At 46.9% G+C, this 27,706-nt stretch overlaps 1 protein-coding gene across 5 annotated transcripts; it reads left to right on the forward strand.

The window, feature by feature from the left end:
* Positions 1-1,069: 1,069 nt before the first annotated feature.
* GGT1 (gamma-glutamyltransferase 1) lies at positions 1,070-27,706 on the forward strand. 5 transcript variants are annotated; one of them, XM_042829168.1, is made up of 13 exons: positions 1,070-1,172; positions 18,644-18,811; positions 19,441-19,568; positions 19,795-19,884; positions 20,450-20,642; positions 21,585-21,742; positions 22,599-22,745; positions 22,888-23,024; positions 23,829-24,016; positions 24,852-24,979; positions 25,532-25,644; positions 26,507-26,620; positions 26,942-27,706. In XM_042829168.1, the coding sequence occupies exons 2-13, from the start codon at positions 18,648-18,650 to the stop codon at positions 27,086-27,088; spliced, it is 1,707 nt and encodes a 568-aa protein (XP_042685102.1). In that variant the 5' UTR covers positions 1,070-1,172; positions 18,644-18,647; the 3' UTR covers positions 27,089-27,706. The 5 variants fall into 5 exon arrangements, with proteins under 5 accessions (XP_042685102.1, XP_042685104.1, XP_042685103.1 ...); XM_042829170.1 differs by lacking the exon at positions 1,070-1,172 and adding an exon at positions 6,905-6,983; XM_042829169.1 differs by lacking the exon at positions 1,070-1,172 and adding an exon at positions 9,089-9,254.

A 27,706-nucleotide genomic window follows, 5' to 3' on the forward strand; every position in this document is an offset into this window, starting at 1 on the left:
ACTGCTTAGCTTGAGCTTTTCCAGGAGGCTACAGCACAGCCCTGCTCCCTCCAGCAAACAGGTTTCCCCTCCTTGTATGTGCTGTTAGCATCACAGTGCTGCTAAGCCCCTTTGGGCTCTGTCAGGTTCAGATAGTGCCCACCTGTGCCACTTGTGCACACAGCATGCTGTTCCCCCAGTGCCCTCCTTGCAGCTGTCCCTCCTGCTGAGCTGCAGATGGAGCCTTTCAGACAGGCTGTCAGAGCCCATGAGCCTCACCAGATGCATTTGCTGCATTAACCTTTGAAGCCAAGTGAGCTTCTGTTGTCAGAACAGCAGAGGCCAGCAGACAACCTTTCACCCTCCCCTCCTTCTTCTTCCTCCTTGGCCTCTCCTGTGCTGACTGTAGCAGTTCTGCATGGCTTTGCCTCATCGCGTCGGTCTGTGCAGTTCACCAGTGAGGAATTTCATCCACGCCTTAAAGGGCCGAGTGGATGAGGTTAGGGAGATCTCCATGGGACTGCAAGCAGTCCTAAAGGAAGGGAGGTGAGAGGGAGAAAAGCTTTATGGGGGCTGGCCTCGGGATGGTGCTTGTGAGAGAGGTGGCCGAATGCCCTCATCCTCTGCATGGTCGTGGCACAGGGCAAGGGAGAAATACTGGGGTGCTCTCCTTGAACCCGAGAGGCACTGCTGGCCCTCGGCATCCCTCCCTCCCTGGGGCTGCTGGTGTGCATGAGCCTGCTGATGGCTGAAGTGCATTCTGAGAGTGAAACAGGGCAGCTGATCCCTAGGGGCAATTTCATCCCCTCTTTTTCAAGCCAAACCCAGGGCTGCTCCAGGAGCCGAGGCAGCGGGCCTGTGCTTGGTGAGCAGTTACGTCCGAGAACGAGGAGCCTCTCGTCCGAAAGGTGCCCAAAGCCACGGATGGGCAACCAACCCACGGCGGGGGGTTGGAGCCGGCCGATCTTCAAGGTCCACTCCAACCTAAGCCATCCTATGAAAGGCGCGGACCCGCTCGCGGACTGTGCTGGAATTTCCTCCCGTCTATGCCACCTAGTGCCCGACGCCAGAACTGGGGCTGCCCCAACCTCACCGCGGATCTCAGAGCAGCCCGGCTCCCCGGGGACGGGTCTCCCTCCCCTCGGCGCTGTGCGGGGATCTGGGTGACGGCGGGACCCCGACAGGGGCTGCAGGTAGGAGCGGGGCACGAACGTGGGCACTTGGGGGGAAGGGGGAGCGGCCCCGGCCGGGGGCTGCAGGTGAGATCCGGCTGAGCTCTGGGAGCTGCAGGCAGGGAGAGGAGGGCCCGGGGCTCGCCGTGACCCCGCCTTTGCTTTCCAGGCGTTCTGATGATGTTTTAATGGACTAGAAAAGACTGACCTCTGTCAGAACTGGAATTCTCCTTTTTGGATGGATTTCAGTGCTCTCCAAGGGGAGCAACAGCAAGTTTTGCTTAGGGGAACACGGTAGGCAGAGCCCTTGTCTTTGTATGTCAGCACGGTTTGCTGGGCATAATCTTTTGTGCTACGCTGTTTCTTAGAGAGTTCCTCGCCTGGAGTTGCTTTCCAAGCAGCTCGTACAGCTGGTGCTCGTTTTGCCAGCTTCGATTCTTAACTCTGACCTCTTGAGCCTTTTCAGAGAAGTGCAGTTGCTCCATGCAGACCCAGTTCTCTAAGCTCTCAATGGAATGGGACGAAGCAGGATCCGGCAACACCTTGCTTCCTTCTCACTGTGTTTTTTCCACAAATGTGTGGTGTAGTGGTGGTGAAAGGAGCTGTTAGCTCCCATTGACCAATACACACCTCTCCTTCCACTGCACTGAGTTCCATCTGCTCTTATTCACACTGTTTCATAACATTTTCAAGTTTTCCACAAGCCTTTCAAAACCCTCCTTGATCTCTTTTGCTATCTCCATGTATTGTATGCAGCTCTTTCCTTACTGGGCACTGATAGGGTGCTCTGCTCTAAGCTTTGTCTACGTGAAAGCGTGGTTGCTCATTCTCTTCTCACAACTTTTATTGGCTGAAAGCAATTATCTCATATCACTTTTCAGGACTTCATACTCACAGCTTCGGGGAATCAGTAATCAAACTGTTCAAGGAGCAGCTGGATGTAACTTAGTTCTCTTGCTCACATCCAGGAGGCCATGAGCTTTGCTCCCCTTGGTTTTGAGCCATGTTGCTCCTGAAACCTAGCTTTTCCCACTCTTCTTTTTTTATCTCTATACTTATGTAAGCCTGATTTCTTAGGAAGCCTCAGTATCTTTCACTGGAGAGGCAGATTGGCCCCACAGCCTCTGCTAGGGTAGGGATGGCTCGGTGGTTTTGAGGCTGGAATGCCTGGGGCTCTCCTGGGGCTGCTATTGATTGTGGTGCCTTATTGCTTTTGAAAAGGCTGATCTGTGAAACCAGGACTCCAGGAAGTCATTTAGGGATGTGTTTGCATCCTGCTGAGAGCTGAAACTCTAGCGATTGGAGTGGGAAGGAAACCCATCTTGAAACGGTCAATGTTTATCTGCTTTTCCCAGTCAGAGCTCCATCTTCCTGGAGGTGATATTTCCCCCAAAGCATCCCAAGGGCAGCAGCAGGCTGGTGCTTGTCCAGCCCCAACTTGCCTGAAGGCAAATTGGTGCCAGCTGTGCTCTGGCAGTTTGTGTGCCTACAGCCACAGCTGTGCTCTGCATGGTGCTTCCACACCTGAAGTTGTTCTCTCCCCAGACGGAGCAGTGTAAGAATACAGGACAGGCTCCCCAGCAGTCTCCTGGCTTCTTACAGGTCTGTAGGCTCCTCTGTTGCTGTCCTTTATTTCTTTGGGTCTTGATGTCCCCTGGGGCTTTGCATCTTCGCCTACACAACTCCCTTCCCAGCCTGAAGGTGTGCCACAGCCTGTAGCAGCTTAAAGGGTGTGTTTGTGTGGACTGGGGATAGCAAGAGTACTTCTCTTTGTCCTAAGAGCCCCTTAATGAACAGGGCAGCACAAACCATCTGCTCTACATGCAAGGAAACAGAATTCAACGTGCTTTATTGCCAACCCAGAGGCAACAGGAATCAGCCCCTTTCTCTCCCCAGTTCCAGCACTGCCTCCCCCAGGCTCAGTCTGTCCCTATCCTGCAGAGGGTCAATGCTGCTGTAACCTGAGGACGTTCAGTGCTGACCTTACGGCTGTGGCTGGCCTATCTGGTCAGAGCAGTGTGGGTAAGGGGATGGCCACGCTTCCAGCTCCCTTGACGTGTGACCCAGCTTTAATTACAGTGACACTGCTGTTAATTAGCAGCTCAGAAACTCTGAGTGTGATTTTCATAAGCTGAGAGTTATGCAGTTTGTCCTTTCTGGGAGAAAGGTGCGCTGCAAAGAGAACTGTAATTCAGAAGCACACACACAGGGCCAGTGCTGACTGGTGTGTGAAGTGCATCTGTGAGCCCAACCTGGCATATGGGCCCTCCTCTGGGACACTGCTGGTGATGGAGTTCCCAGAGGACCACTATGTGAAACAGGCAGGATTTGGCTCAGTTGTGGGTTTTACAAAAGGCCCTGCAGCCACTCTTTGATATCGATTTGTTTCCTTGATAAGGATAGGTCTCCTGAGCATCATCTCCCTGTTGCATTTCATTTCTGCCGCCGTTGCGTTTCCGTGCCCTTCTCAGCGATCCCAAATCAAAGGGATCTGTGTGCTGTGGGGAGGCAGGAAGCCCTTTCAAGAGCAGCCAGCACTTCTGGGAGCTGCAGATCTGAGCAGCAAGACCGAGTCCTGGGCCCCTCCACTCTGCCTCTCTTCTCTTCTCCTTCCTGCTCTTTTTTCATTCAACGCGCTGTGCCCAGCCTGTCCTGCTGTGCCTGGAGGTTGAAGTTTACTTCTCTCTGTAGGAGCTCTCCCAGGGGACTGGACTTTTCCCTTCTCTCCCCATTACATGCATGGCTGATCTCACCCGCAGATCATCCCTCTGCAGATCGCCTGACCACCCATGCGAGGAGGGGGTGGAGGGAGGCATGGCAGCAATCAGTAAACACGTGGTTTCCCATGTGTCAGAGAGCTGTGGGGTGTTCTCAACAAATGAGGCAAAGCAACAATGAGGGACTGGGGAGGGCCTTGGTCCCCTCCATTTGAGCCCAAAGGGACTGGCTGCTGTAGCTCTTGTGATCTAATGTCTGTGTTTGCAGTAACCTTCATCTTGACTTGTATCTTTGGGAGCCAGGTGGTGGTTTCCCATCTGTTGCCATTTGTCCCTGCATGGAAGCGGCTTGTTCCCTTGTGTACCCTTGTGCTGTGTTGTGCAGGTGTTGCTGGCCTGCTGCCTGCAATGCTGGCAAAGCGCAGCCTTGCCATGGTGTGCAAACAAGCAGAGCCTTCCCCAGAGATCCATTTGTGATACAGCAAAGGGATCCCAAAACAGTCCACCTGCAGGCCTGTAATGCTTTGCCTGGAGGAGGAGATAGATGCTATGAGCACCGAACAGCCCTGATGCAGAAGTCTTTTGGACAGCCTCCCATCTCTCTGGCTTCCTGCTGTGATTGTAGGTCCCTACTGTTCTCTTTTAAAAAGAGATTCTTTGCCTTATAGGAAAACAATGGGAAAAGTTCCTTCTCATATGTTCCCCCTCCACATGGCTGAGTCAGGTCAGAGTTTGGTGCGTATCCAGGAGTGTATCTGAGCCTCACAGCCCTGAGCTCTGCTGCTCCTCAGGCAGAACGGAAAGCAGATTTGTGGAAATCTGTGTGGCAGACCTTGGCTTTTCCTGAGAAAAAGGTCCTGGTTTCTCTGGTTTTAGGGTCCTCTTGCTTTGGTTAGACTTTAGCAGCAATTGGTCACCCAACAACTTTCTATAATGAGCTGCAAGTTTGCCATTAAGTAGTTCAAACACTTTGAACTTCTTTTCAGTTCCTCCGCTGCAATGTGATCTGCTGTCATTTTTCAGGAGGTACCTGAAAATGTTTTATTCATTTCCTGTTTACAGCGGGGGAGAAACCAAAGCTATGAGAAAGAAAGCAAACAACAGCCCACGTAGCTGCAGGCACTGTGCAGTCAGATTGCTGTCAGCCCCGGCACTTGTCACTTCCAGCTGCGTCTGAGTTTAGAGTATATATTGGAAACGTGACAGAGAAAAGCAGTGATGCTTAAGGGGATTTAGGAGAAGATTCCTAGCTTCAGCCCTGGGCAGGATCGTCTCTGTTCCTATCTCTAAAGTAGGGATATGAATGCTTTTTTCATCTGAGCCCATAAGGCTTCCCTGGTAGGAATTTTAAAATGCTGTTGAGTAGAACACATTTTTGTAATGATAAGAATTTGGTGGTCTGGACAGGCTGTGGTGTTTGGGAGCACTGTGCTTTAACCCCAGCAGGCAGATTTTCTCCAGCCAGACCCTTGTTGGCTTTGAACAGGTGAGACTGGGGAGAGAACCAGAAAGGTAGGAGTGCAAGAATTGGGATAAAGCCTAGGAAACCCCAAAGTGACAGAACAAGATCACATTTCTGTAAATTACAGTCTTACATACATCAGAAAACATCCATCCTAGATGTGTATATATATATAAAATATATATATATATTATGCAGCTTTCCCATAAGTTAGAAGTGGATCTAGCTCTGGTTTTGTTTGGTTTGCTTTGTTCCTGCTCTTGGTTCCTGTGACACTACAACAAAGCAGCCACAAGTCTTTAAGGTCAGTGAGATTCAGACCATGATTTGGCATACAGGAACGCTCTTTTTAAGTGTTCTAAATAGTTCTCTTCCTTATGCTGGCACTGTGTTATGGAAATGGGATGGGGGGGATCTCTGACTGAAAACTAACTTAATAGGGAAGGAGAAAAAGGAACATCGTTCCCTGTCCAATTGCACAAGCAGCTCTGCCTGTGACAGTCATTTGTATGTCTTCCTTCCCCACCCTGACCTACAAACCAGCTGTGGAGGATCCTGTTGGTGTGGGATTTTGATGGAATGAGCTGGGCACTTGTTTGGCTGCTGTTGTATGAAGCTGGTGTCATTGCTGGCAAATGATGGTAATTCTGATTTCCACTCCATGATACTCTGGAGTGGAGCAATTCTTGCCTTTTCTGGTTGTCTCAGCTGAGAAGATGCTCGCATTGCTGTTAGACCTGGCATCTCCTGCTGTACAGCTGTACCAGAGATACTTGTACGGCTAATAGTGTATAAGCTGAGTTGGTCAGACTCTGTCCTAATGCATGACATTGCCTCTCACAGTCAACCAAATCCTTCAGCGAAAGATCAAAAAATGATGATGACGGAAGTTGCAAATGATTTTTTTTTTTCCTTTGGAGAGCAATGGTACATCCTTGAGAGATTTCCTCTCCATTCAGAAGCTACAAGACTTCCTCTGATGGAGAAGAGCAGGATGTACCTCTCAAGAGCTTCCCGGGTCAGCAGCCAGGATAATCCCTCTTACGTGATAAACGTTCCTTCACCTCCGCAGGGCTCCCAGCCATCTGGCCCTGGGTTGGGCAGTGCTCCAGCATCAGCTAACAGGGGAGAGTGCAGGAGTGGGTATGATGGTAGTGATGCTGTAATGCAGAGAGCATCTTTGCTACCAGAGCTTGTGCCATAGGCAAAGCCAGTGACTGGCAGGGCATTGTTTGATGCATGAATAAATGACGGCCAGTACAGATTCACTCCTGGGACCCAACATCAAACTACTGTCCTCATTCAAGACTGATCTTTCCTTGCCCTCCACCCTGTATGCTGTTCCGCTTACCATGAGAAATTACAGCATGGAAAATATCTGATCACTGTTCCAAGCTTGCCCCATGAGCCAGCAGTTCTTCAGGAGGGGGGTCAGGGGCTGTGCCTTCACTGCCCAAAAATATAACTTCATTACATCACCTCCTTGGCTGACCACTCCCATGCATAAAGTCTTGCTGCCACTCAGCTTTTGAAATCCTTGCTTCTGGGAACCCTTGAGGAATAAGAGGCAAGAGGGCAGGGCAGAAGTGCCTTCTTCTGGTGTTGCCAGCAGAAGGGTGAGCTGCACCCAGGGAGAGCAGAGCTTTCAAAGTGGTGAGTAAATAGCATGATTTTATTGTCTTGTCTTCATGTTTTGGTTGGATTGGGGCATGAAATAGCAGAGTTGTTTCTTTCCCTATGTTACATCTTTCCTGCTCTTTAGTTATGCTTTATGGAGGGTGTTTCACACACCTTCCAGCTCAGGTCAATAGAATGTTTATGTTCTATAGGGACTGCCAGATCTCAGTCTACCTCAATGACTTTGGCTTCTTTCAAATCACCTCCATATTAATGAAGGCTAAATCACAGGTGCCAGAGTCTTGATCTGTTTTGCAAATATAATTTAATGTACAACACTGGGTGAGCTATTTAACCTCTGTGTCGCCCATTCAGTTCTTGAAGATTGTCTCGCTCCAATTTATAGGAGGGAGAGGAGGTTCTTTTATTATGTGTATACCCGGAGTGAGATTAAGAAACAACAGTTCAAATGTTGGTCCGACCAGTTTATTACAAATCTTAATTAGGGAAATGGGGAAGGGGAGGACGGACACTATTATGAATTAGGGTAATGGGGAATGGAAGGAGGGCGATAGAAAAGATAGAAAAGAAGAAGCAAGGAGTCCTTATAGGAAGCATGAGGGAGATAGTCACCACCATGGATCCAGCGTGGTTCGTAGTTCAGTCTTTGATCCTCAGTAGTGGTGGGTTGTCAGGCACTGTTCTGTTGATGATGATGACTACAACGACGACAAGGACCAGGGCAACGATGGTCCCTTTTCAATGCTTTCAAAGTGGTCGAGTCAGCTCTCTTTGGAGTGACAGCTCAAACCCAAGGTGGTTAAGTCAGCTCTCCTTGGAGTGGCAGCTTCTGGCTCTGGAACCTCAGCAGGAAATTCCTTTGTTCTTATCTTCCTGGCCTTGCCAGCAGATAAGAGGGAGCAGGGAGGCACCAACTTGTATCTTGCCTTCACAGGATACAATGGCATCATCCCCCCAGCCTCCCATACCAAGCTGGAGCGGTTTAGCCACAAGCCAGATCTTCTGTCAGTGAACACTCCCGAGCACTCTCTTCCGCTCTTTTACAGAGCAAGCAGCTCTGTAGCAAGGGGCTTTCAAATGTCCCCACAGCGATACCGATTGCCACATGGTTAGCACCCATCACTTGCCTCCTCAACAAATCATTGAGAGTCTTATCACAAGCAAGACCACAGGAAGCAAGGTTTGAGCCAAAAAACAAAGGATTCTCACAAAGATGCCCAGTCTACAACCAGTTTGCTTATGCTCTTCATTCCTAATTAAGACGGAAGAATTTTGTGGAAAAGCTGATATTTAGGGCCAAGAAACAGACACAGTTTTCCCATGGTTTTGCCTGTAGTATGAGTGGACATCAAGCAATGACAAGTTTTCTTAACAGGTAGCAAGGCAGGTGCAGAGCCCAAGGGTGCAGGTGCTGTTGGATGGTACTGGGAGTTACTTCCAGAAGCAGAATGTGGGAGAGGCTTCCAGCTGAAGAGTCGGAGAGAAAAAACTGAGCTATTAAGGACAACTGCATTTGTGTGTAAGGGAACAGATTCTGCCCAGGAAAACAAATATTTAGACATCTTGCAGATCAGAACAGTGCCTAGGAGACTGTGTGCTCATTGCCAGAACAAACGGCACTCCCAGACATATGGACATCAAAGACCTGGTCTTTGTTATTCAAAGCTGCCCCACTGCAATCTATCTCATTTATTTGTAAAGCCTTTATTTAGCAAAAGCAAGTGAATCTAAGCAGGTGGTATGATTTTAATTTTTTTCTACTGGAAAATGGAGATCTTCTCCAAGTTCCACTGAAGTCTGTGGAAATCTCTTCAGCGAATGCAGCCCAAAGGCCTTTTTTTTTTTTTTAGTTTGGAACCTGTATGTTTTCCTGCTCAGATGTTCTACAATCAGTAGTTACTTAATGTGTCGATAATGTTAAACAAGCCCTCTGCAAAGGACTAAGAAAGTCCAAACTTCAGCTGTGATCTGAGCACCTCAAGTGCATTCGGATGGCAGGCTATAGGGAAGAAACCTCTGCCCTTGAGAGCGGGCGTTGTATTTTTGCCCTTTCATTTTCCCCTTTCCCACACTTCAGTATTTTTCTGTTGTCCTATCTGCCTCTTTCACTCCCTCTTCTTCCATTTTTCCCATCCAGCACTTTAAAGATTATTCTTTCTCCTGTTATTCCACCTTCTTTCCTCCTCTCTTCCTTCATTAGCCCTCTCCCCTCTTTTATTCCAGCATGGTGAGGTTGAGTGAAGCCATGTCAGGCTGCTGAGCTGATTGCTGGCTGCTGCAGGAAAGGTAGGTCTGGCAGCAAGAACACAGTGCCTTTGGTACCCCAACAGAAAGGCTTTGCAAAGATGAAAGGGCTTCATAAAGCTGATGAATAAATCTTGGAAAATTGAGATTGATGTAAAATTTGGGAGTACTGCCCGAGCCCAGGTGGCGATCAATGAATTTATCAGTGAGGAAAGGTAATAAAAGAAGAGCCTTGAACGGTAACAATTTCCAGTAGGGAGGAACTGGAATGTTCGTGTTGATTATCAGATAGGACTTAAGTTTTAATGACCCTGTCCTTGTTCCTGTCATTGTGTACAGCTTTGATATATGGAGTTATTGTAGAAAGTCACGAAGCAACTTGAACAGAAAATAGGAAATAACATCCTTTATTATCCAAATCAAGAATGCTCTCTTGAAAAAACGAAATAGCAGAGTAGTAAACTGCTATCTCTTCCAAGCTTCCATCCTCTTCATTTGGCTAGAGGATGACACGAGACATAAAGAAATCTCAGGAAATATCTCTTTGCACTGACCCTTCTTATAACCTAAGCCATATGATCTACACATCATTACCCTGCCATAATCCATCTGGGTACCTCATACCGCTGTCTAATTATAAGTCCATTTAGATTTATCTCCCTTCTGCATCTCAAGTACTGTGAAGATCGTAATGACCTCATGAAAATCAGAATCCATTGGGATCATAACTTTATTAGTGTTGCTGGTGGCATGAATCCGTGATGTCAGAAAAATACAGCTTCAAAAGGCTTTATCAAAATTTTCACTCTTTAGACATATCTCAGTGATCTTAGCAGGAAGCAGCCTTACACACAACTAACATGTGTTACTGGGTACTCTGAACCTCTCTGATGCTTGCATTGGGATAGCACTGGATTGCAACGTTGTTCTGTTGGAGGAGAAATGTCCTCGTGAAAAAGTAGCTAAGCTGCAAAATGAGGATATCTCCTCCATTCTGATGATGTATTTATTGAAATATCAGGAAATGGAGAGCTTGGGTTGTGTGATCTGCAATAAAAAGGATTCTGTGAAAAGGAGACTCAATTACATGATTTATGTAGTCAGCTATTGCTGATGTCATTTCCTGAAATTCTTACAGCAAAATCAGTACATGATGAGAGATGAAGCAAAAAGAGAAAGTACCAGAAGTGCCTTCATGCTTCCTGATGCTTTTCAGTACCTGCAAGTTCCACGACAAGGGCTCTGAAGATATTGCTTCATATGCTGCCAAGTGTGTTCCTTTAGAGGAAGAGGCAGAGATTTCACTCTGCTTCTCATGTTTCAGTAGTACCCACTAATTGTTAGAGAATGTCAGAGATGGTCACATCATGAGCACCACAATCAGCCATGCAGAAAGTACTTTTTTCTTTTTTTAACATTTTTTTATTGTAATGCACTTCCATGGACCATGCTATTTCTGTTTGAGGTGCGGCTCTGCTGCTTAGTCATAACAGGACAATGTAGTGGATTAATGACTACACAGAGATAAGTGACTTTTCCAAAACCACGTACAATTGAAATGCTGTAGCTGTACGTGTGCATAGCAAACTATTTACTATTTACCTACCAGAACCAGAAGTACTACCTTCAGATTTCTTAACATCCTCTGACCCCATCTTCAACTCTTCTACTTGTACGTAAGTGAAAGAGTAACTTGCTGGGGAATGTCCAGCTTGTTCCAGCTCTGTACTGGTGACGATGTGCTACAGATGAGACTGCACTGCCCTTGAAGAAAAGCCATAGGATTTGACTTTCAGTAATGGGGCAAAGAGTAAAAGTTCTTTTCCCTGTCCCCTCTCTTAGGTGTGAAAGACTAGAAGTGCATTTTAGTTTGTTTGGGGCAAAGAGCAAATATCTTTCCACACTTTATTTAGAGGGGTACTAGGAAGTCCCTTTTGAAGATGGGCCCATGCAAACTCTCTTCCAAATATCTCAAGGCTGGAATGCTTGTGTAATTTTAAGTAGAGGAGGTATGGCTTGTGTTCCCAAAGCTTTTACCTTTGGTGCTAAGACAGATTTTGGTCATGATTCATTGCAGTACATGCCCTGTCCCTCTAACGTAAGTAAGGATCCAGTTTGTCAAAGGTTGGACTGGGATGGAGAAACTGGACAGGTTTGGAATTGAGGCATTAAACTACTGATCCTGGTATGTTAAAAGATAGCATCTAGCAGAGCTGACTGGTATCCAAGCAGATTTTGCTTCATCCAGTGCGTGCAGGACACCCTGCTGACTGAAGAACCAGCTTAGGATGCATAGGCTTGGAGCCTTGCTGTGACCAAATTTTAGGCAGGCTATGATTTGTCTGTGCTGTGTTCTGGATGGGCACTGAACTCTCATGTTCAAGCTGGCTCTGAGCTGCCTATCGAGATCTGTACAGCAGCAGAGAGATGAGCTTTCATTGCTGAATAATTGGAGTTCAAGGGCAGGTATTGCACCTTGAATTTGGGTTACTGCTAGGGTTTATGTTATGCTCAATAGCAAGTGAGCTGCAATCTTTGATCTGCAACTGGAAGCTGTGCAAACAGACACAGGATTATTGCTCAAAAGCTTCAGTGAGATTTAGTGGTGGAGGACAGGTTTCTCCATCTCTAGATGTCTCCTCTGTCATCCTCCCTGCAATGGGAATGGTGGTAGAACAGGCAGTGTGTCATATTATTGCAGCTGGAGCATTAAGCTGAACTAAAAGTGATGGTGGTTTAAGTTAGTGTGTAGCTGGGATTGCTGAAGAACTCATCAGTGTCCTCAGCAGGTGGTTGCTCCCACTTGGCAGAGGATACTCCAATCAAACGTTGTCACAGCTAAATCTGTCAGTGTGTCTGGGTTTAAGCTGCAAGGCACACTTAAAAAACCAAATGCAAACTACAAGAGCACCATTTGGTTGGGCAAGAGGAGTATTGACCATACTGGATCCTATGGAGTTGGGCACTTGGTGTGACCATATATTTATTCAATTGCTTAGCCAGCATTTAGCAAAAGAATCAAAAAATGAATGATTATTCTGCTGGTGATAGACAACATTTATCAGTGCTAAGCTATGCATATTAAAGGGTGTTGGCTCTTGACTCTTCACCTAGTCAATGATTACTTAAGCATTCCTCCAGTACTGTGAATTCAAAAGTAATGAGTTTCAATGGGTTAATCTCTGTAAGTAGAGCTGTACAAATATCAAATAGTACAGCAAGCTTTGGAGAGCTTTTCAGGAAAGACAAGTGCTTACTGCTAGTGCTACAGGAACGTACTGGCTCAAGAACGGGATTCACTGCTTCAGAAAGGATATTCAAAGGATATCAGTAAATAAGGATCTACGCGAAAGGACAGAACAGATCAGTGGAAGTACTCTTGAGAGGTAAGGGGAAGTTAGAAATGACATCAGTTGAGCCATTGCCCTCACCCTTGCCATGTTGTTTGGGTTTTCTTCAGCAGCAGAACATGGAACAGTATGTTTTTTTGGTGCCATCAGATGGAAGTTTACATAAAGAGAATGATAGGACCTGACTATTCTGCCTGAATAAGCCCAGTTCTAATAAACAGCTCCCAGTTTATTGGAAGAAGATATTCTGAAAGCATATTTTGCAAGTGGTGGGAGAATAAAACTATTTTAATTAAACATTTGGATTTTAAATTGGAGGTGAGTGGAACAGCAATGTTCTGAATGACTTTGTAAAACTTTAATAACATCCCTTTTTTGTGATGCTGGATTACCTCTGGCTTTGACATCATGGCCTCATAGAGTTCATCTGAAGCCTTTCTACCTATGCGGTACCTGCGTGCATCTGTAAGCCCTCAATGCCATGCTTGAAGCTGAGAATGCTAAAAACTTTTAAGCTGTGCCTGAGGAGAGGGAGGCAGCAAGATATATAGGGTGCAGGCAGTGGGACAGGGGCTGACATGGAGGTGTTGGCTGTGCAGAAAGGTTGAAGGGGCTGTAGTATTTCTGTGGTGAAGCAGCAGCATAGGGTTAGTACTTGGGGACTGCTCTGTGCCCACCAGTGCCCAGTCCTGAATTTGGAATCCTCTTTGAGCTTCTTCATGGCTTGACTGAATTTTGCTTTAGTTTCTTTATTGCTGATGGAGATGAAGACTGCACAAGACTTCAACTTGAATATCTCTCCTGGTGGGTGAGTACAAAAATATATTAGTTCTAAATTCTAGCCTAACACCAGAGCATAACACCTGTGTCATTCTGTGAGACCCCAAAAAAGGGCTTAGATTTAGAATGTTTGTTTGTTTTGATCCCCAACTACTTCAGTATTTACATCACAGTTCTCCACAGCAGTCTGTGTAAAACTTGAATCAGGAAGGATTTCCTCTGTAAGGGGAGGCAGTTGTTGATCACTTGTTTGAAGTCTCTCAAGGGCATCATGTGGACAAAATGGGAATAGTTAAGGAAAAATGCCTGCTGCTCCATTGAGATCAGTAGCTGGCAGGAGACTCTGCTTGTCTGTCAGCATGGGTGAGCGTGGGAGAACCAGAGTCTTGATCAGAGGCATCCCAGTGGCTGCTGCTGAGTAAAAGGCCTAAGGGGAAAAAGTATTTAGCACATGAACTTGTAGATTGGAATCTCAAGTGCCTTAAGTACATGTCTTATTGCAGTAACTGCAGGGCAAGGCTGCAATAGGGAGGCTGATGTGAGAAAGTCAGACCTTTGTGTCTGAGTACAGGATGGAAGGCACAGGGGAACAAGCCCTTCTATCTTTGTTCTCAAAAGGATAGTGCTTAGAAGCAGATGTCTATTCCAACAGAGCCCTGGAAAAGCAGGGTTATATGTGATGGCTAACAGAGTCACAAAGCTCTCTGCCTTTTGGGTTAACCCAAACCTGTTGGTAGAAATGCTGCATCTGAGCCATTCCAGTTCTGCCTAGGAATAAGTAGCATGCAGCAGCTCACTGCTGCTTTGGGACTACTTGGGGAAAGGTGTGAAGATTCCATTGCAGGGAGCTCTAACCTGGCAGGCAGGAGGCAAATTTGATGTAAAAGGTACATTTATGATCTTAGTTCTGTCCTTGTTGTGTAAGGTGATTATCCTGTTGTCTTTGCATGATTATGCCATATATTAGCCTTCCACAACCTAAGACCTGTGAATTATGTAATGAAGGAGTGCTTGGTTGGGAATGGGCAACGTAAGCTTCAAATCTGGTATATAAGGACAAGGCAGAACATGCCCTGGAAGACAAAAAGAACAGTTTTAGTAGGAAGAGGGCAAAAGACCCTGAAGAATTAGCCAGCATCAGTGGAACTGCTATAAAACAGAAATTTATGCAAAGGTACAGTAAGGATAGCCCACAGTAACAAGTAGATCTCACTACCTTTTTTCCTTTTGTAAGAGGAAGGAATGGATAAACTCACAGAATTAGTTCTGGACAGCAGCAGTATACTTTTTGTGTTGCTTTTGTCCTAGTTTTCTTCAATGCAAGCTCTCTTGGAGTAAATAACTCCAGCTAATTAGCTGCTCAGAGGATGATGAGTCTGGATATTCCTGCAGATGAAAGCTGAAGTTGCTGCCTGCTGTTCTTAGTGACAGCTGGGGGAAGTTAGCACAGTTATACCCAAGGATTTAAACAGTCATCTGGTGTATGGGAACTGCTGAGTCACGGCCTGAACCTCTGATTGATCACCTGAGGCGAGCCATGAGTCAGCCAGAGGAGCACAGGTGAAGGCAATTCACCTGTGCTGCCGGAAGGGCAGAGTCCTATTTAAGGTCCTCCTGGACCTATTGAAGAGCTGGCTACCAGAGGGGAAGGATCTCTTCTGGAGATCATCCCTCTTGGTGTCTTCTGGTGAGCTCAGCCAAAGGGTAAGCTCTTCCACTAATTCTCTTTTGTGATCGTTGTTTACTTTGCCCAATTCTCTTGATTATATTGTAATTATAACATCTTGATATCTATTGATTATACAATTATATTGTAATTATAACATCTTGATTATACATCTGGCTAATTAGGTATGAGCACAGACCCCCAAGTGCTAAGGCTTCCCACAGGTGAACCGTTTGCTCTTTGTTACACCACCTTTCCTGTGAGCTCCCAGGGAGAAGGAAAAGCTACGTGATGCATTGGGGACCCAGCAACAGCTGGATGGGAGCACATCACTTTCTGACGTCTAAATGTGGCCTGGCTGGGAACAGCTCTGGGAAGCAACTGCAAAAACAGATCTTGTGCAAGAAGGCAGGGTACCTGATCCTGACGTGTCAGCCCAAGTAGCTGTCTTAGGGTCTTCTGTATGCTTCAGGTGCTTCCACCTATGTGATCAGTTGTGGGCACCTTCGTTAGGTTGTCATATAATGGGTGGATTAATAATGGGACCTCCGGTGTCAGCCCCCCCCAAAAAAAAGCCACTAATGGTTCACTCTATGCAGCAATAGGGTATGATAACAATATTTCAATTCTTGGTTACTATTACCTGATTAAATACGGTAATGTTATTGCTATGCATTTGACTTTGGGTTTACTCCCTCTCCTTTAGTTTTCCTGGGTTTTCCCTGACCCTGGCAAGTTCCCTATCTCTGCAGCAGACCCACACACCACTGACAGAGCAGTTCAGATGCTCTGACCTCAGCCCAACACTGCCTATCCGATTGCACCAGGACTCCTTCAGCTCAAAACCTGCAGTTGTGTTTAAACAAAGTTGTGAAAATTGTGACGTGTCTGACAGTGCCACAGTGGGGTGGCTTATACAGGTGTAGCTCTACTCCATGCTGGTTCTGAGTGAATCTCAGCATTCACATTACGTTTCATAGCTAGGACTGGCTAGTGGACCTTTATGACACTGGGAAATGAGCACGATGCTTTTAATGGCCTTATAGCCCCTCTCTCCAGAAGTGCTGCTGCTGGGACTGCAATGCTACCCATGCTCCTAAACAGCTGCATTTGGCAGAGGTCTGGAGGTTAAAAGCAGCCTCAGCAAACAGCATCATCAGCTCAGGTGATGGCTGCAGTTCAGGGCTGGGGCTCAGAAGGAGCACTGGTGCAGAAACTCCACTGTTTGAGTAATGAGATGGGACAGGTGTGGAGGGAGAGCGGGTATCTGCAGGCTTCTGTTCTGTCTCCCAACTGCTGCACGGGAAACAAGAGCTGTTGGGTTCTGCTGTGCCACAGCCAGAAAGGCAGTTTGGACTGCACACAGAATGCAGGATAGACTGTGTGCCCACAAAAGAAGTCACGAAGCTTGTGGCAGTCGAAAAAAGTTTGAGGGGATTATTCTCACCTGAGATTGCTCTCTCTGCTGCAGCAGAGCAGAATGCCTGGGGCTGGCAGCCAGCTGGGAGCTGTGCCTGGGGCGTGCAGTGAGCTGGAGGGCTCTTCTTAAGGTTAGTGCACTCACCCAACAGCTGAGCACGCAGCACTGAGCTCTTCAAAGGCTCTTCAGAGGTGAAAGAGGGAGCAGAGTCCTGAGGTCAACCCTTCTCTGGTGCTCTTGCATGATGAGGCAGCAAATCTTCACAGGTGCACAGCAACAAGGCAGGCAGCCGTGGAGAACAGTGCAGTCCAAGGCACGAGCTGATGGGTTTACATGTCAGCACTGGGCTGGGGTCACCAAGGGGCTGGAGGGACAGCCCAGATGAAACAAAGTACCTTCTGCCTAGCTGGAGTGCAGATAAAAGATCCCATGGCATTTCTTGTGAAGCCTGGAGGAGACTGCCAGTGCTGAAGCCAACGAACAAAACTGTCTTTAAACTCTGAGGCTGTGTGTGAGCTATTGTTGGGGACATAATAGCTTCTCTGTTTCCCTGCACAGCAACTGCTCTGCAAACACACCAGCAGTCTCTTTTAAAAGTAGTTGAGTGTAAATCAAGTTCTGAACCTGGAAAGAGGTCTCATCCATTTACCTTTCACTGACCTTGGTTGACATTTGTTTACAGAACAGCACATACAGCACACTGACACCCTGATTTGAGTTGCCTTACTTGGAAGCAGACACCTTTTGTGCTCTGAGACTTGCAGATAAAAGGCTTGGATAGAAAATGGATATTCCCTTATTTGAAATAAGCAGAATGGGAGTGAAGCCAAGGGGCAGCGCTTGCCAATCTCCTCCCTTTGAGGAGTGCTTTATTTTGGCTGGCCTGGCCTGTTTCCTCCTGTTAGGTCAGCATTGGCACACTCATTGCCTCCTTGCTCTGCAAGGCACCAAGTGCTGCTCCGACTGCTGGAGGTTCCTCTGCTTTGGGCAGCTGCATAGCCACAGAGGCTGGGGTTGGTGGATCTGCTCTTCGCTCCCAATGCCATGGATTGGTTTGCCTATGAGGACAGCAGGTGCTTTGGTAAGGTAAAGGGTATCTTGGCTATTGCACAAATATAGTAGTCATGGTGATAACTGCACTGAACCGGGGGGAGTTGGTCCCTGAAAAAGCTATGTTGAATTTAGGTCTTTTTTGCTTGAATAGTCCTGTGAGGGGAAATGGGTCAAAGAGTAGATATTATTCATGAAGTGTCAGTCCTAGCAAGATGTCATGACTCTCCGTCCCCTCAATAGCTCTCAACTTATTCTGATGTGTGTCTGGAACACCCTTGCTGCAGGTCTGCTCAGTGTCCTATGCTCACCCATTGGTGAACAGTAACCCTGTGCACCCCAAGAGCATCTTTGTGCAGGATGGAAAAATATGGAGATGTGAGCACTGGCAATTGCCTTCTAGAAGTGGCAGCCTTAAGGGAAAGCTGCTCTAGCCAAGAATCCTGAGCAGGAGGGTGTTGTGCTCGTGGCCAAATAGCTTTGGCCAAGGTGACGTGTTAGTGACTAGGATGTGTGTTGTAGTGATCAGTGAGGTTAAAGCTCTCCGTTTTTTCATTGGAGATGATGTGTCTCAAAAACTAACACAGACATTTTGTTACCTAAGTCATTGCTGCTGGCTTTTTCATTTCAGGGACTTTAATACTTTCGAGCTGTTACCCAGGGGCTTCCAGGAGTCTCTGGAGCGCTCAGTGAAATAGACCACTCTGCAAATGGTGTGGCAGTAAGGGGTAAAGGGGAAGCTGGTCAAAACATTGGAGTTGTTACAACAGTTGTCCTGCACAGAGAAACCATAACAGCAGTGCTCAGAGGAAAGATCTTGATATGAATCTGAGCACGGACATCTATGAGAGGTCCAGGGAAGGAGGTAGCTGCTCACTGCCTGCAGCTCAGCAGTCCATAGAAACTCACTGACAAGCAAGGGCTGGAAAAAGCAGGAAGAACATCACTGTGATGTACCTTTCAAGGTCAGAATTGGGCTCTCACTACCTCTGGTCACTCCTTCCAAAATCACCATCCATCAGCAGAGCTGCCAGCTGCTGGGGAAAGAGGAGATGGAACAGTGGATATGGAAGAAGACAGATGACAAGCCTTCTCTTATTCCTGATCACCTTCTCCCTAGCAGCCCCAGAAACAGCAAGGTTGATGATCATGTCTCTTCCCACAGAAAAATGAGGAAGCGCTTTGTGGTGACTGGGGTCCTGACTGCAGTCCTGCTGGGGCTCATCTTGTTCCTGGGACTCTTCTTTGGGCTGCGCTCGGACTCAGAGGACGCACACATCTATAAAAGGGCAGCTGTGGCTACGGATGCAGGACCATGCTCAGTAATTGGAAGGTAATCACTAATTCTGCCACTGTTCTTCTTATCTGTGAAGCTCTTGAGATGAGACAAAACTGCTCTGCTTCACTGATGCACAGATTCAACCTTGGCAGCTGCACTCAGCTCCCTGTAGAATGAGGAGGCTGTGAGTAAACCTGGGCCCTTACCATTCCCAACTAATGTTAATGCAGTCACTCAAAGGCAGTACAGTAGACAAAGATTCCCTAGGCACAGAAACAATAGGGATGGGAGATGCTTTTCAAACTCTTTTAAAATACTTTTGTTAAGCCATCCTCCAGTTCTAGATGTACATGCTGCAGATTTCAGGGCTCCTTCTTCTCATGTATGATGGATGTGGCTGGAATGCCAGCCTCCTCCAGGTACTATGACACATCTTGCTGCTTTCAGGCTAGTTTGAATGTCTTTAATGAAGGTCAGTCTGGTCTGTACCCAGATCATTAGCTTCTCTTATCTGTGGTGATAGAAACCAAAAACTGTTTGTGGGGAACCCATAGATCAAGTCGGATAAATGGGCATTAGAGAAGATTTGCTGTATATCTGCTCTGATGAGGTGACTCCAGAGCTCACAAATAGCTGAGACACTGTGGCGTGTTGCCGTAAGATGCTTTTCTTCTGCTGCACAGGGACATCCTTCAGCAAGGTGGATCTGCTGTGGATAGTGCGATTGCAGCACTGCTCTGTGTAGGACTCATGAACGCTCACAGCATGGGCATTGGAGGAGGGCTCTTCTTTACCATCTATAACAGTGCAGGTAAGCGACAGGCCTGTACACATCTGGAACAGTTCTGCTCCTCCATTTAAAGCACAAAGGGGTGATTTATGCTACCTGAGTTAAGGTACCGACTCTTCCAATCTCTGAGGTTGTCCACAGGATAACTGCCAAGAAACTGCTTCCCAGTGATGGGGCTTATTCTGCACAGACTGTGACTGGTGCTGAGTTCTGAGCTAAACGTGATCTTCTTCCTCTGTCTTTAAAGGAAATGTGGAAATCATTAATGCGAGAGAGGTGGCTCCTAAAAGAGCAACAGAAGACATGTTTGGGAACAACACACAGATGTCTCAGAAAGGTAAAGGCAAAGGCTCTTTCCAGTTCTCTTTATGGTGACTTCTGGAACTGAAGAGGAATGGAGCCTTGGGGAAGGGCTGATAAGCGTGTTGAACTTCTGGGAGATGCTGGTAAAAACAGGATTGAAGCAAACTGCTGTATCTTTGTGCAGTGTAGACAGTCTATTGCAATTGCTGCTGCAGTGTGACAAAAGAAATTTTGGTGTGTGCATGCGTGGACTTTGCCATATACATATAGCTGTGCCCTCTTACTGTAATGTATTTAACTCTGAAGGACTGAGAACTGCAGGCAGGTATGATGCCTTCTGTGCTCTGAGTAGCTTTGCACTGATACAGAAAAGTGAGAAGAATTGCCCAAACACTTGAGTTACCAGCAAGAGGATAGAGGTGTCAATAATCCTGTTAGCATCGCATGCATGGACTGAACCAGTGATAGTATGCACAATCCCTGCTTAAAACCAAGGCCAACAGATAAGCCCTCCTCTGCACTACTGCTTTTTCTTTTTTGTTTTCTTTTTTTTCTTTTTCCTTGCTACTGAAGACTTACACATTTCTTCTCTGCTCCAGGAGGACTGTCCATTGCTGTTCCAGGAGAAATCCGTGGCTATGAACTGGCACACCAACGTCATGGCAAACTGCCTTGGAGAGACTTATTTCTGCCCAGCGTCAAGTTGGCAAGAGAAGGATTTCCTATTGGGAAAGGCCTTGCATCAGCCATGAAATCAAAACAACAGTCAATTGAAAGCAATCCTTTACTGTGGTAGGTAGAGCAGTTGCGTAGAAAAAGCTGACTGAACAGAGATGGAGCTGAAGTAATTTCTGGGATAAATCTGATGGCAGTGTTTGAATCCCCGGCCTGTCCTCATGCTCTGAGCAGCCTAAGTTAATCCTACCTGTCTTTTGGGCAATTGCAAAGCATGTTCCTCTCCCTGAATATCTCATCTGTTGTCAGGGTGTGAGTTTTTGGATCATCTCTTCCTCTGCAGTCAGCCTTCCCAAAGCAATGCCTCTGATCATCCACTTCTGGCAGTGATTATGATCATGAAGGGTTTTAAATGCACTTCTTCTTGCAGTCCCATGGTGCCTATGTCCAGCTCTACTTGAGATCATGCTTAGTCTTTTCCTACCAGCTGCAGATTGGTTTGTAATGTAAATGGGATGCCTGTGCTCCTGTACTTTCTTCTGGCAGGCCCACAGCATCAATTGCATCTGTGATTGCTGATGAGGGAACGAGACAGGGATCTGTCTATTTGAAAGTGCTCCATTAGGAATCCAAATGCATTCTCCTGTACTCAGTGGAAGCTTTGAGCCTTGTAGCTTCAGAGCCTGTGCTCTGAGCTGAACTGCTTGGCTTCAAGGACAGTGCTTCCTCATCACAGAATTGAATCACAGAATCACTCATGGGTGTCTTGAGGCAGTTGTTAACCCAAGGAACAGGCAGGGAGAGTGGACTGCCTTGACAGACAGTCAAGGAGACCGACACTCCTTCACTTCACTGAGCAAATTCTGAGAATTCACTGTTTGCTTTTATGTTCCTATGAAAGACATCAAGACCCGTGGGGCGTAGCTCAGGCGGTTCCTCTTCTCTCCAGGATGACAACATGGAGACAGATTTGACTAAATCTCTGTTAGCTGATACAGGTGCACATGGTTTTGAACGTGTTTCTCACATCTGGTCTTCTTGATCTCCTTTCTCTGCCAGTGAAGTGTTCTGCAAAGATGGGAAAATCCTACAGGAGGGCGATATTGTCAAGATGCCTAAACTAGCCAACACGTACCAGACTATAGCTGATGAAGGAGCAGATGCCTTTTACACAGGAAGCCTGGCAGATCAGATCATCGCTGACATCCAGAGTGTAGGTGAGAAACAGAACGTCTGTCTAAAATAGCGTGAGTGACCTGAGCGCTGCAGCTTGGTGTGCAGAGAGGAGCTTTGACCTGCAGAAGCCTTGGAAGCAGGTCATGCCTGCTGCCTGATATCCCACCTCTGAGGTCTGTGGCAACAGGAGGCACAAAAGAAGCCACCAGTACTTTAATGGTTGCATTTGAAACTCAGTCAGAAATGGAGAGTATATTCTGTATATTTCTGTACCATAAGTCTAACAAGCCTATGTGTTCCTGGACATAGTAGAGTAGATACATGGAGCCTGACTCCATCGAGCTTCTACCTCAAACGACACATACATGGTCCCGTATACTCTCAACGTGTTTAATCTCAGTACCACTAGATGGTGGTAGTATCCTATTTTACTAGCTAGCATTCCTTAGCCTCAGTGAATTTCACGTGTACAGGTCATTTCCTGGCTTTATTTGTGGTGGCTAATTACTGTCTTCCCCTTTCTGATAAGAAAAGCATTGGAGCATACATGTTATTCTGCTTGTGGAGTAGCACAAGGCATCTGCACTCAAAAGCTGCATCCTTCTCCTGTAAGCAGGGTTCTTAAAGGACATCTTGTTCCTTGACCTTGCTGGTGTCCTTTATAGAAATAGATGGATCACCAGCCTTTTGGCTGCTGTAAATTAGTCCAGCTTCGATACTAGGCTGTCTGAGCCTCAGATGGATCTATCAAGGAATAAATTCACCACCTGTGCAACTTTCTGGATTTATCTGTGACCCCTTCTGTTCTTCTTGCTGTGATGCGTGGCAGTAGAGTATTACCTTCTCTTCCCACCAGGGATCACAAAATCAAATCTGTGGTTTCCTTTTCTGCTGTAGGGGGCATTATCACGATGGAAGATATGCGGGACTATAAAGCAACAGTAGAAGACCCTATAGAGGTCAAGCTTGGAGACTACACCCTATACACACCTAATGCCCCCCTGAGTGGCCCGGTGTTAGCCCTCATTTTCAACATACTGAAAGGTAAGAGTGCCACTGAGCAGTGCCATACAGGCAGTAGGAGTAGAGACCAAGTTTCAAGATGGCCCCACCTGACAGTTTTATTAGCGCCCCATGGAGTATGTCTTTTCCTTTGTGTTCACAATGGTTTGTCTTCTGTTGCCAGGATATAATTTCTCTGCTGACAGCATCAAAACTGTGCAGGAGAAAGGTCTGACTTACCACCGCATCGCGGAGGCCTTTCGCTTTGCCTACGCCAAGAGGACTTTGCTGGGAGATCCAAAGTTTGTCAACGTTACAGAGGTACTTGGCAAAAGCCTTTTCTTTCTGCAACACCCAGGCTGACTGGAACATGACACTTTGGTTTTGGGTGACTAAACAGGCACTGAAATATCTCTGAATATCAAGTGGCTAAGCTGTGAGGGATATAAATGGAGGAAACTTTTCTGCTTTTAGGAAACACAAAATCCTCAATTGACCAGGAGCACTTGAGTTTGGTCAGGGCTAACCCTCCCTGTTTTTTTAGTCTTTGGAGCCTTATTCAGTATATGATACTCCCAGCACCCCTGTAGCTCTCTAGCCACAGTCCTGCCTATAGTAAGTGGACCTACGGATGGGAGGGGGTGAGGCAGGATCCCTGCTTTTCCCAACTTCATACTTTGTGCTTTTACTTCGTGAGTCTCCAAAAGCAGCAGGATCTGAGCACAGCCCAGCCTGATGGACACAATTTGCAGCTTACCACGCAATGACCAGAGCCTTGGTCTAGTCCTCTCAACCTGATCCCTCTTCTCTCATCTCTGAAGCAAGTGTAGCAGTGCTTGCCTACACCTTTACAGCAGTGTTGAGGACAGCTTTCCATAGATCTACAGTAACGGATACTGATTAAATTCCCACACAGAGGGGTGCATTGTGCAGCTTCTTCCGTGACTGCTTAAAATGCTCTTTGGTACAATGTCCATCTTTCAAGAAGAAGGAAAACCCCTGCTGGAAAACTATAGCCTCACTGCTGGGATTTGCCACTCTTCTATGGTCTGAAGTGTTGGATATCAGCCTCGTAACTACATGGGTCTTAATCTGCTGAGTAACTGCATTGGATTTCTCCGACAGGCAATCAGAAACATGACGTCCGAGTTCTTTGCGGATAGTCTCCGAAGGAAAATCACAGACAACACCTCCCATCCAATTGAATACTACGAGCCAGAATATTACACTGCAGATAGTGCCGGCACATCCCACCTCTCCATTGTGGCTGATGATGGCAGTGCTGTGTCCGCCACCAGCACCATCAACCAATAGTATGAGCTCAGATCTTGCTTCTGTGTAGGCCTCTGCCATCTTCCTAGTGGTGGTTCCATGGTTGGTATGAAACCTCACCGAACTGTCATCTCTGTAGCAGGGCAGTGATGGGTAGCACTGTTAATAGGCACTTGTACTGCTGAGCGTGTAGGTCAGTTCTTATTGCTGAGACTTGTGTAGTTGGGTCAGAGCACAAGATGTGTGAAGTGGGATTCTGTCCTCTGTTGTGTTGGGTTCACCCACCAAGGAAACATCCACTGCATCTGGGTTTTTCCATAAGCACTGTTATCACTGCAGGCTCTGATTTCCCAGGCATCTGGAAGGAATTTGAGTTAATGCAGCTGGCCTGAAAGTGCAGTGTTTGGCTTCGGGTGCTGTCAGGAAGAGCTGTGTTCTGTAAATATGGCCTAAAGCTGGGGGGAAAGAAGGGAGGAAAGGGAGGAGGGTTTTTTCCTGTCCTTAGAAAAAGTCTCTTGCTTGACACATCTAAGCAAAATGCCAACTGTTTCCAAATGTGGCTGCCTTTGAGTTATGTTGCCTCTGAAAGGAGTGCAGGACTGCCTGGCTGGGAAGGGAATTAGTTGTATTTCTTTGCTGTAGTGTTTCTGTCTTCAGGTTCCGTGCAGGGGAGCTATGCAGCAGCACTCTGGGTCTGCCTTTCCTCTTTGTGTAGATGTGTGTTCCTGGTATGAACTGCTTCCTTCCCCGCAAAGGGTGACGGAATGTCCTTTCCAGCAGAAGGGAGTGGAAATTTACTCCCAGGTTTCACATTGCAGTAATTCACCTGAAGTTCTTCCCAGTTTTGACATGTCTGTGCCAACTTGTTTTGTCTAGCTTTGGCTCTGATGTACTATCCAGTGTGAATGGAATCATATATAATGATGAGATGGATGACTTCAGCTCACCTCACATTATCAATGGATTTGGGATCCCTCCTTCTCCAGCAAATTTCATAGAACCAGGTAGCTGTAAACTACCTCGCTATCTGATTGTTGAAGCTGTATCTTGCATTAGTATGCACTGTCAGCTGTCTCTCTGTGCTCCACTGGGATCTGGAGGGCAGCTGCAGGTAGATCCATTTCATGCCCCTAACTTAAGCTCCCTCCCTGCTCCATCACTGCTTCCTGCAGAGCCATCTCACTGCAGCTAATGTGGGCTGGGATTCTACCACCTTCCTGTACCTATGCTTTGGAAGGAGACAGGGAAGTGAGAGGACAGAAAGGGAAGTCCTGTGGTGTTGGAGAGGCAGCTGTGTGACAGCCCCAACTGAAACAGCACCATAGATGAAGGAGCCTTCAGCCCCCCTGCACAGAAGACCAGGGTTAAACTTTGTATTATGGGAGCAAGGAGGAGATGTGTATAGGGGACAGTGGGACACTCAGGGGATGAACAAAACACAAGATGAGTTAGGAAAACGGATATGGAAACTTTGGGTTTAGATGTGCAGCCGGAGCTGGCAGTCTGTAAGTTACAGGCAGAAAACTGAGCCTTTGTTGAATCTGTGTCCCCAACAGGTAAACAGCCACTGTCCTCCATGTGCCCTTCCATTTTGGTGGATAAAACAAAAAAGATCAGGATGGTGGTTGGTGCTTCTGGAGGAGCAAAAATAACCACAGCAACAGCACTGGTATGTGATGATGTGGACAAAGCAAAGTTGGGGGGAGGCAGTGTCTGGGGTAAAGGATTCAAGTCTCTGCCTGTGATGTGACCGTAGCCATGGCTTCCTGCTGCAAGCCTGGGTGCTGAAAGAGAGGGTCCTGCCTGGCCTCTGGTCAGAGGACCAGACCTCCAAACCCAACTCCTGCCAAATGGACAAAGGGTCTCTCACAATTACTCCCTCCCGTGACTCTGGGTCTTTTCCTTTGGCAAGTTGTTCTTATCACTTCCAAGAGTCCAGTTACACCCAAAGTAACAATGGGAGAAAGCTGCCTCCTTGTGCAAGTGCACAGCCATTCACAGCGTCACACTGGGTCCTGCTTTCTAGCTAAGGTAGAGCTGAAGTTTCTGCAAGAAGTGTTGTTACAAGCAGCTTCTGAAGTTGTTGATGCTAAGGCTATTTTCACTTGCCAGCAGCTTCAAGCTGTGATCTTAGCAAGCGGGGATGGGCCAGGTTTAAGAAAACCGGTTGCACAGCAGTGAGAAGCTGTAAGTGTATGTTTACACTGAGGAGACTGCTGTGTGCCAAACGAGCCAGCAGTGCCTTACTCACAGCAGGATAAATCCAGCTACAGTAGCCTGAGGGTCTGATCCTTCTCCTGTGTTCATTTTAGCCACTCATGGTCTCTTTATGAGGGAATCATCCTAAGTATATAAAGCCTGACTTGCTGCAATGTACCCATGAGAGGGAGCGCTGGAAGAAGAGGGAACTACAATTTAGATCCTCTATGTTCTCTAGTGAACATCCCTCAGAAATCTCTGCCTTTGTTGCTGCAAGGATCAAGTCTCTTTGAAGGCGAGGAGCTAACATTAAGGCTTTTTGCATCTCACAGGCGGTCATCAATTCCGTCTGGTTTGGTTATGATGTGAAGAAAGCAGTGGAAGAGCCCAGAATTCACGATCAGCTGTTTCCTGATGTCACAGAGCTTGAGGAGCAAATAGAGGAGGTTTGTCTGATTTGAGGCTGGGGTGTTTGTGAGCTTTTTGTCTGGTGCTGATCCAGAGTGTTGGGAAGACATGCGTGTGGAAAATTATTATGTGTTGCCAAATGTTCTTAGGGGAGCAGCATGAAAGCTGACAGGTCAGTACGGGGCTGTTCGAGTGTACTTTTAGTCTCAGTCCCACAGAAGAGGAACAGCTTATAGTTCTAGGAGACCTACATAAAGCAGGCATTGCATGCTGGGGTAGGCGTGGAGGATTCAGGACACAGAATCCAGCCCATGTGCAGTTTCTCTCTCCTGTTGTCCTCATGCACTTCTGCGTTTCAGGGTGTAGAAGAACAACTACGGATGAGAAAACACACCACCACACGGGGGGGCAGCGGCATTTCGGTTGTGCAAGCCGTTCTCAGAACAGATGATGGATGGGCTGCAGCCTCTGATTCCCGGAAAGGTGGCATCCCTGCAGGCTACTGACCCAGCTCAGCTCTTCTTCATCAGGGCACTAGTGACACTGAGGTGTGGCTGGGAGAAAGATCCTTCAGGTCTGCAATGCAGGGACTTTAACAGGAAAGGGAGCAAATTTGCCTGTGGTTCTACTGACAGAACTGGGACTTTGGTTCTCAACAATCACAACTGAAGTGCCTCGTGCCACAGCAGTGTGCTGAAACAAACCAGGATGTGACCTACTTGGAAAGTCTGTTCTGCCTTGAAGAGTTTGATTCCTGCTTCCTCTCCATCCCAGAAGTGTTTCAGCTAGGAGGAATGTCTCTGTCACAGCTAGAGAAGAGATTTCTTCTTATTGGTGTAGACAGGAGTTGCAGGACCCTGAGGACAAACTAATAGACCCTTGCCATAGGAGGGAGCTTGGCTCAAACTGGGATAAGCCTTCACAAACTCACCGCTCTTTGTTTTTTGTTTTTTTTTTTAAAACAAGATGTTTTTCTGCTTTTCACTTCAGCTGATTGTTGGAGATGAGTGGGTAACAGGGGAAATGGCTTCAACCTTTCTTATGTTTTCGTTGAGAAGGTCTAAAGGGAAGATGCTACCTGTAAAACTGAGCACAACTAAAACAAATAAAAATGGTGTCACATA

Source organism: Centrocercus urophasianus, unplaced genomic scaffold (genome assembly GCF_019232065.1).
Source record: "Centrocercus urophasianus isolate 14NV4802_14NV808 unplaced genomic scaffold, USGS_Curo_1.0 seq_30, whole genome shotgun sequence".
Taxonomy (NCBI): Eukaryota; Metazoa; Chordata; class Aves; order Galliformes; family Phasianidae; genus Centrocercus; species Centrocercus urophasianus.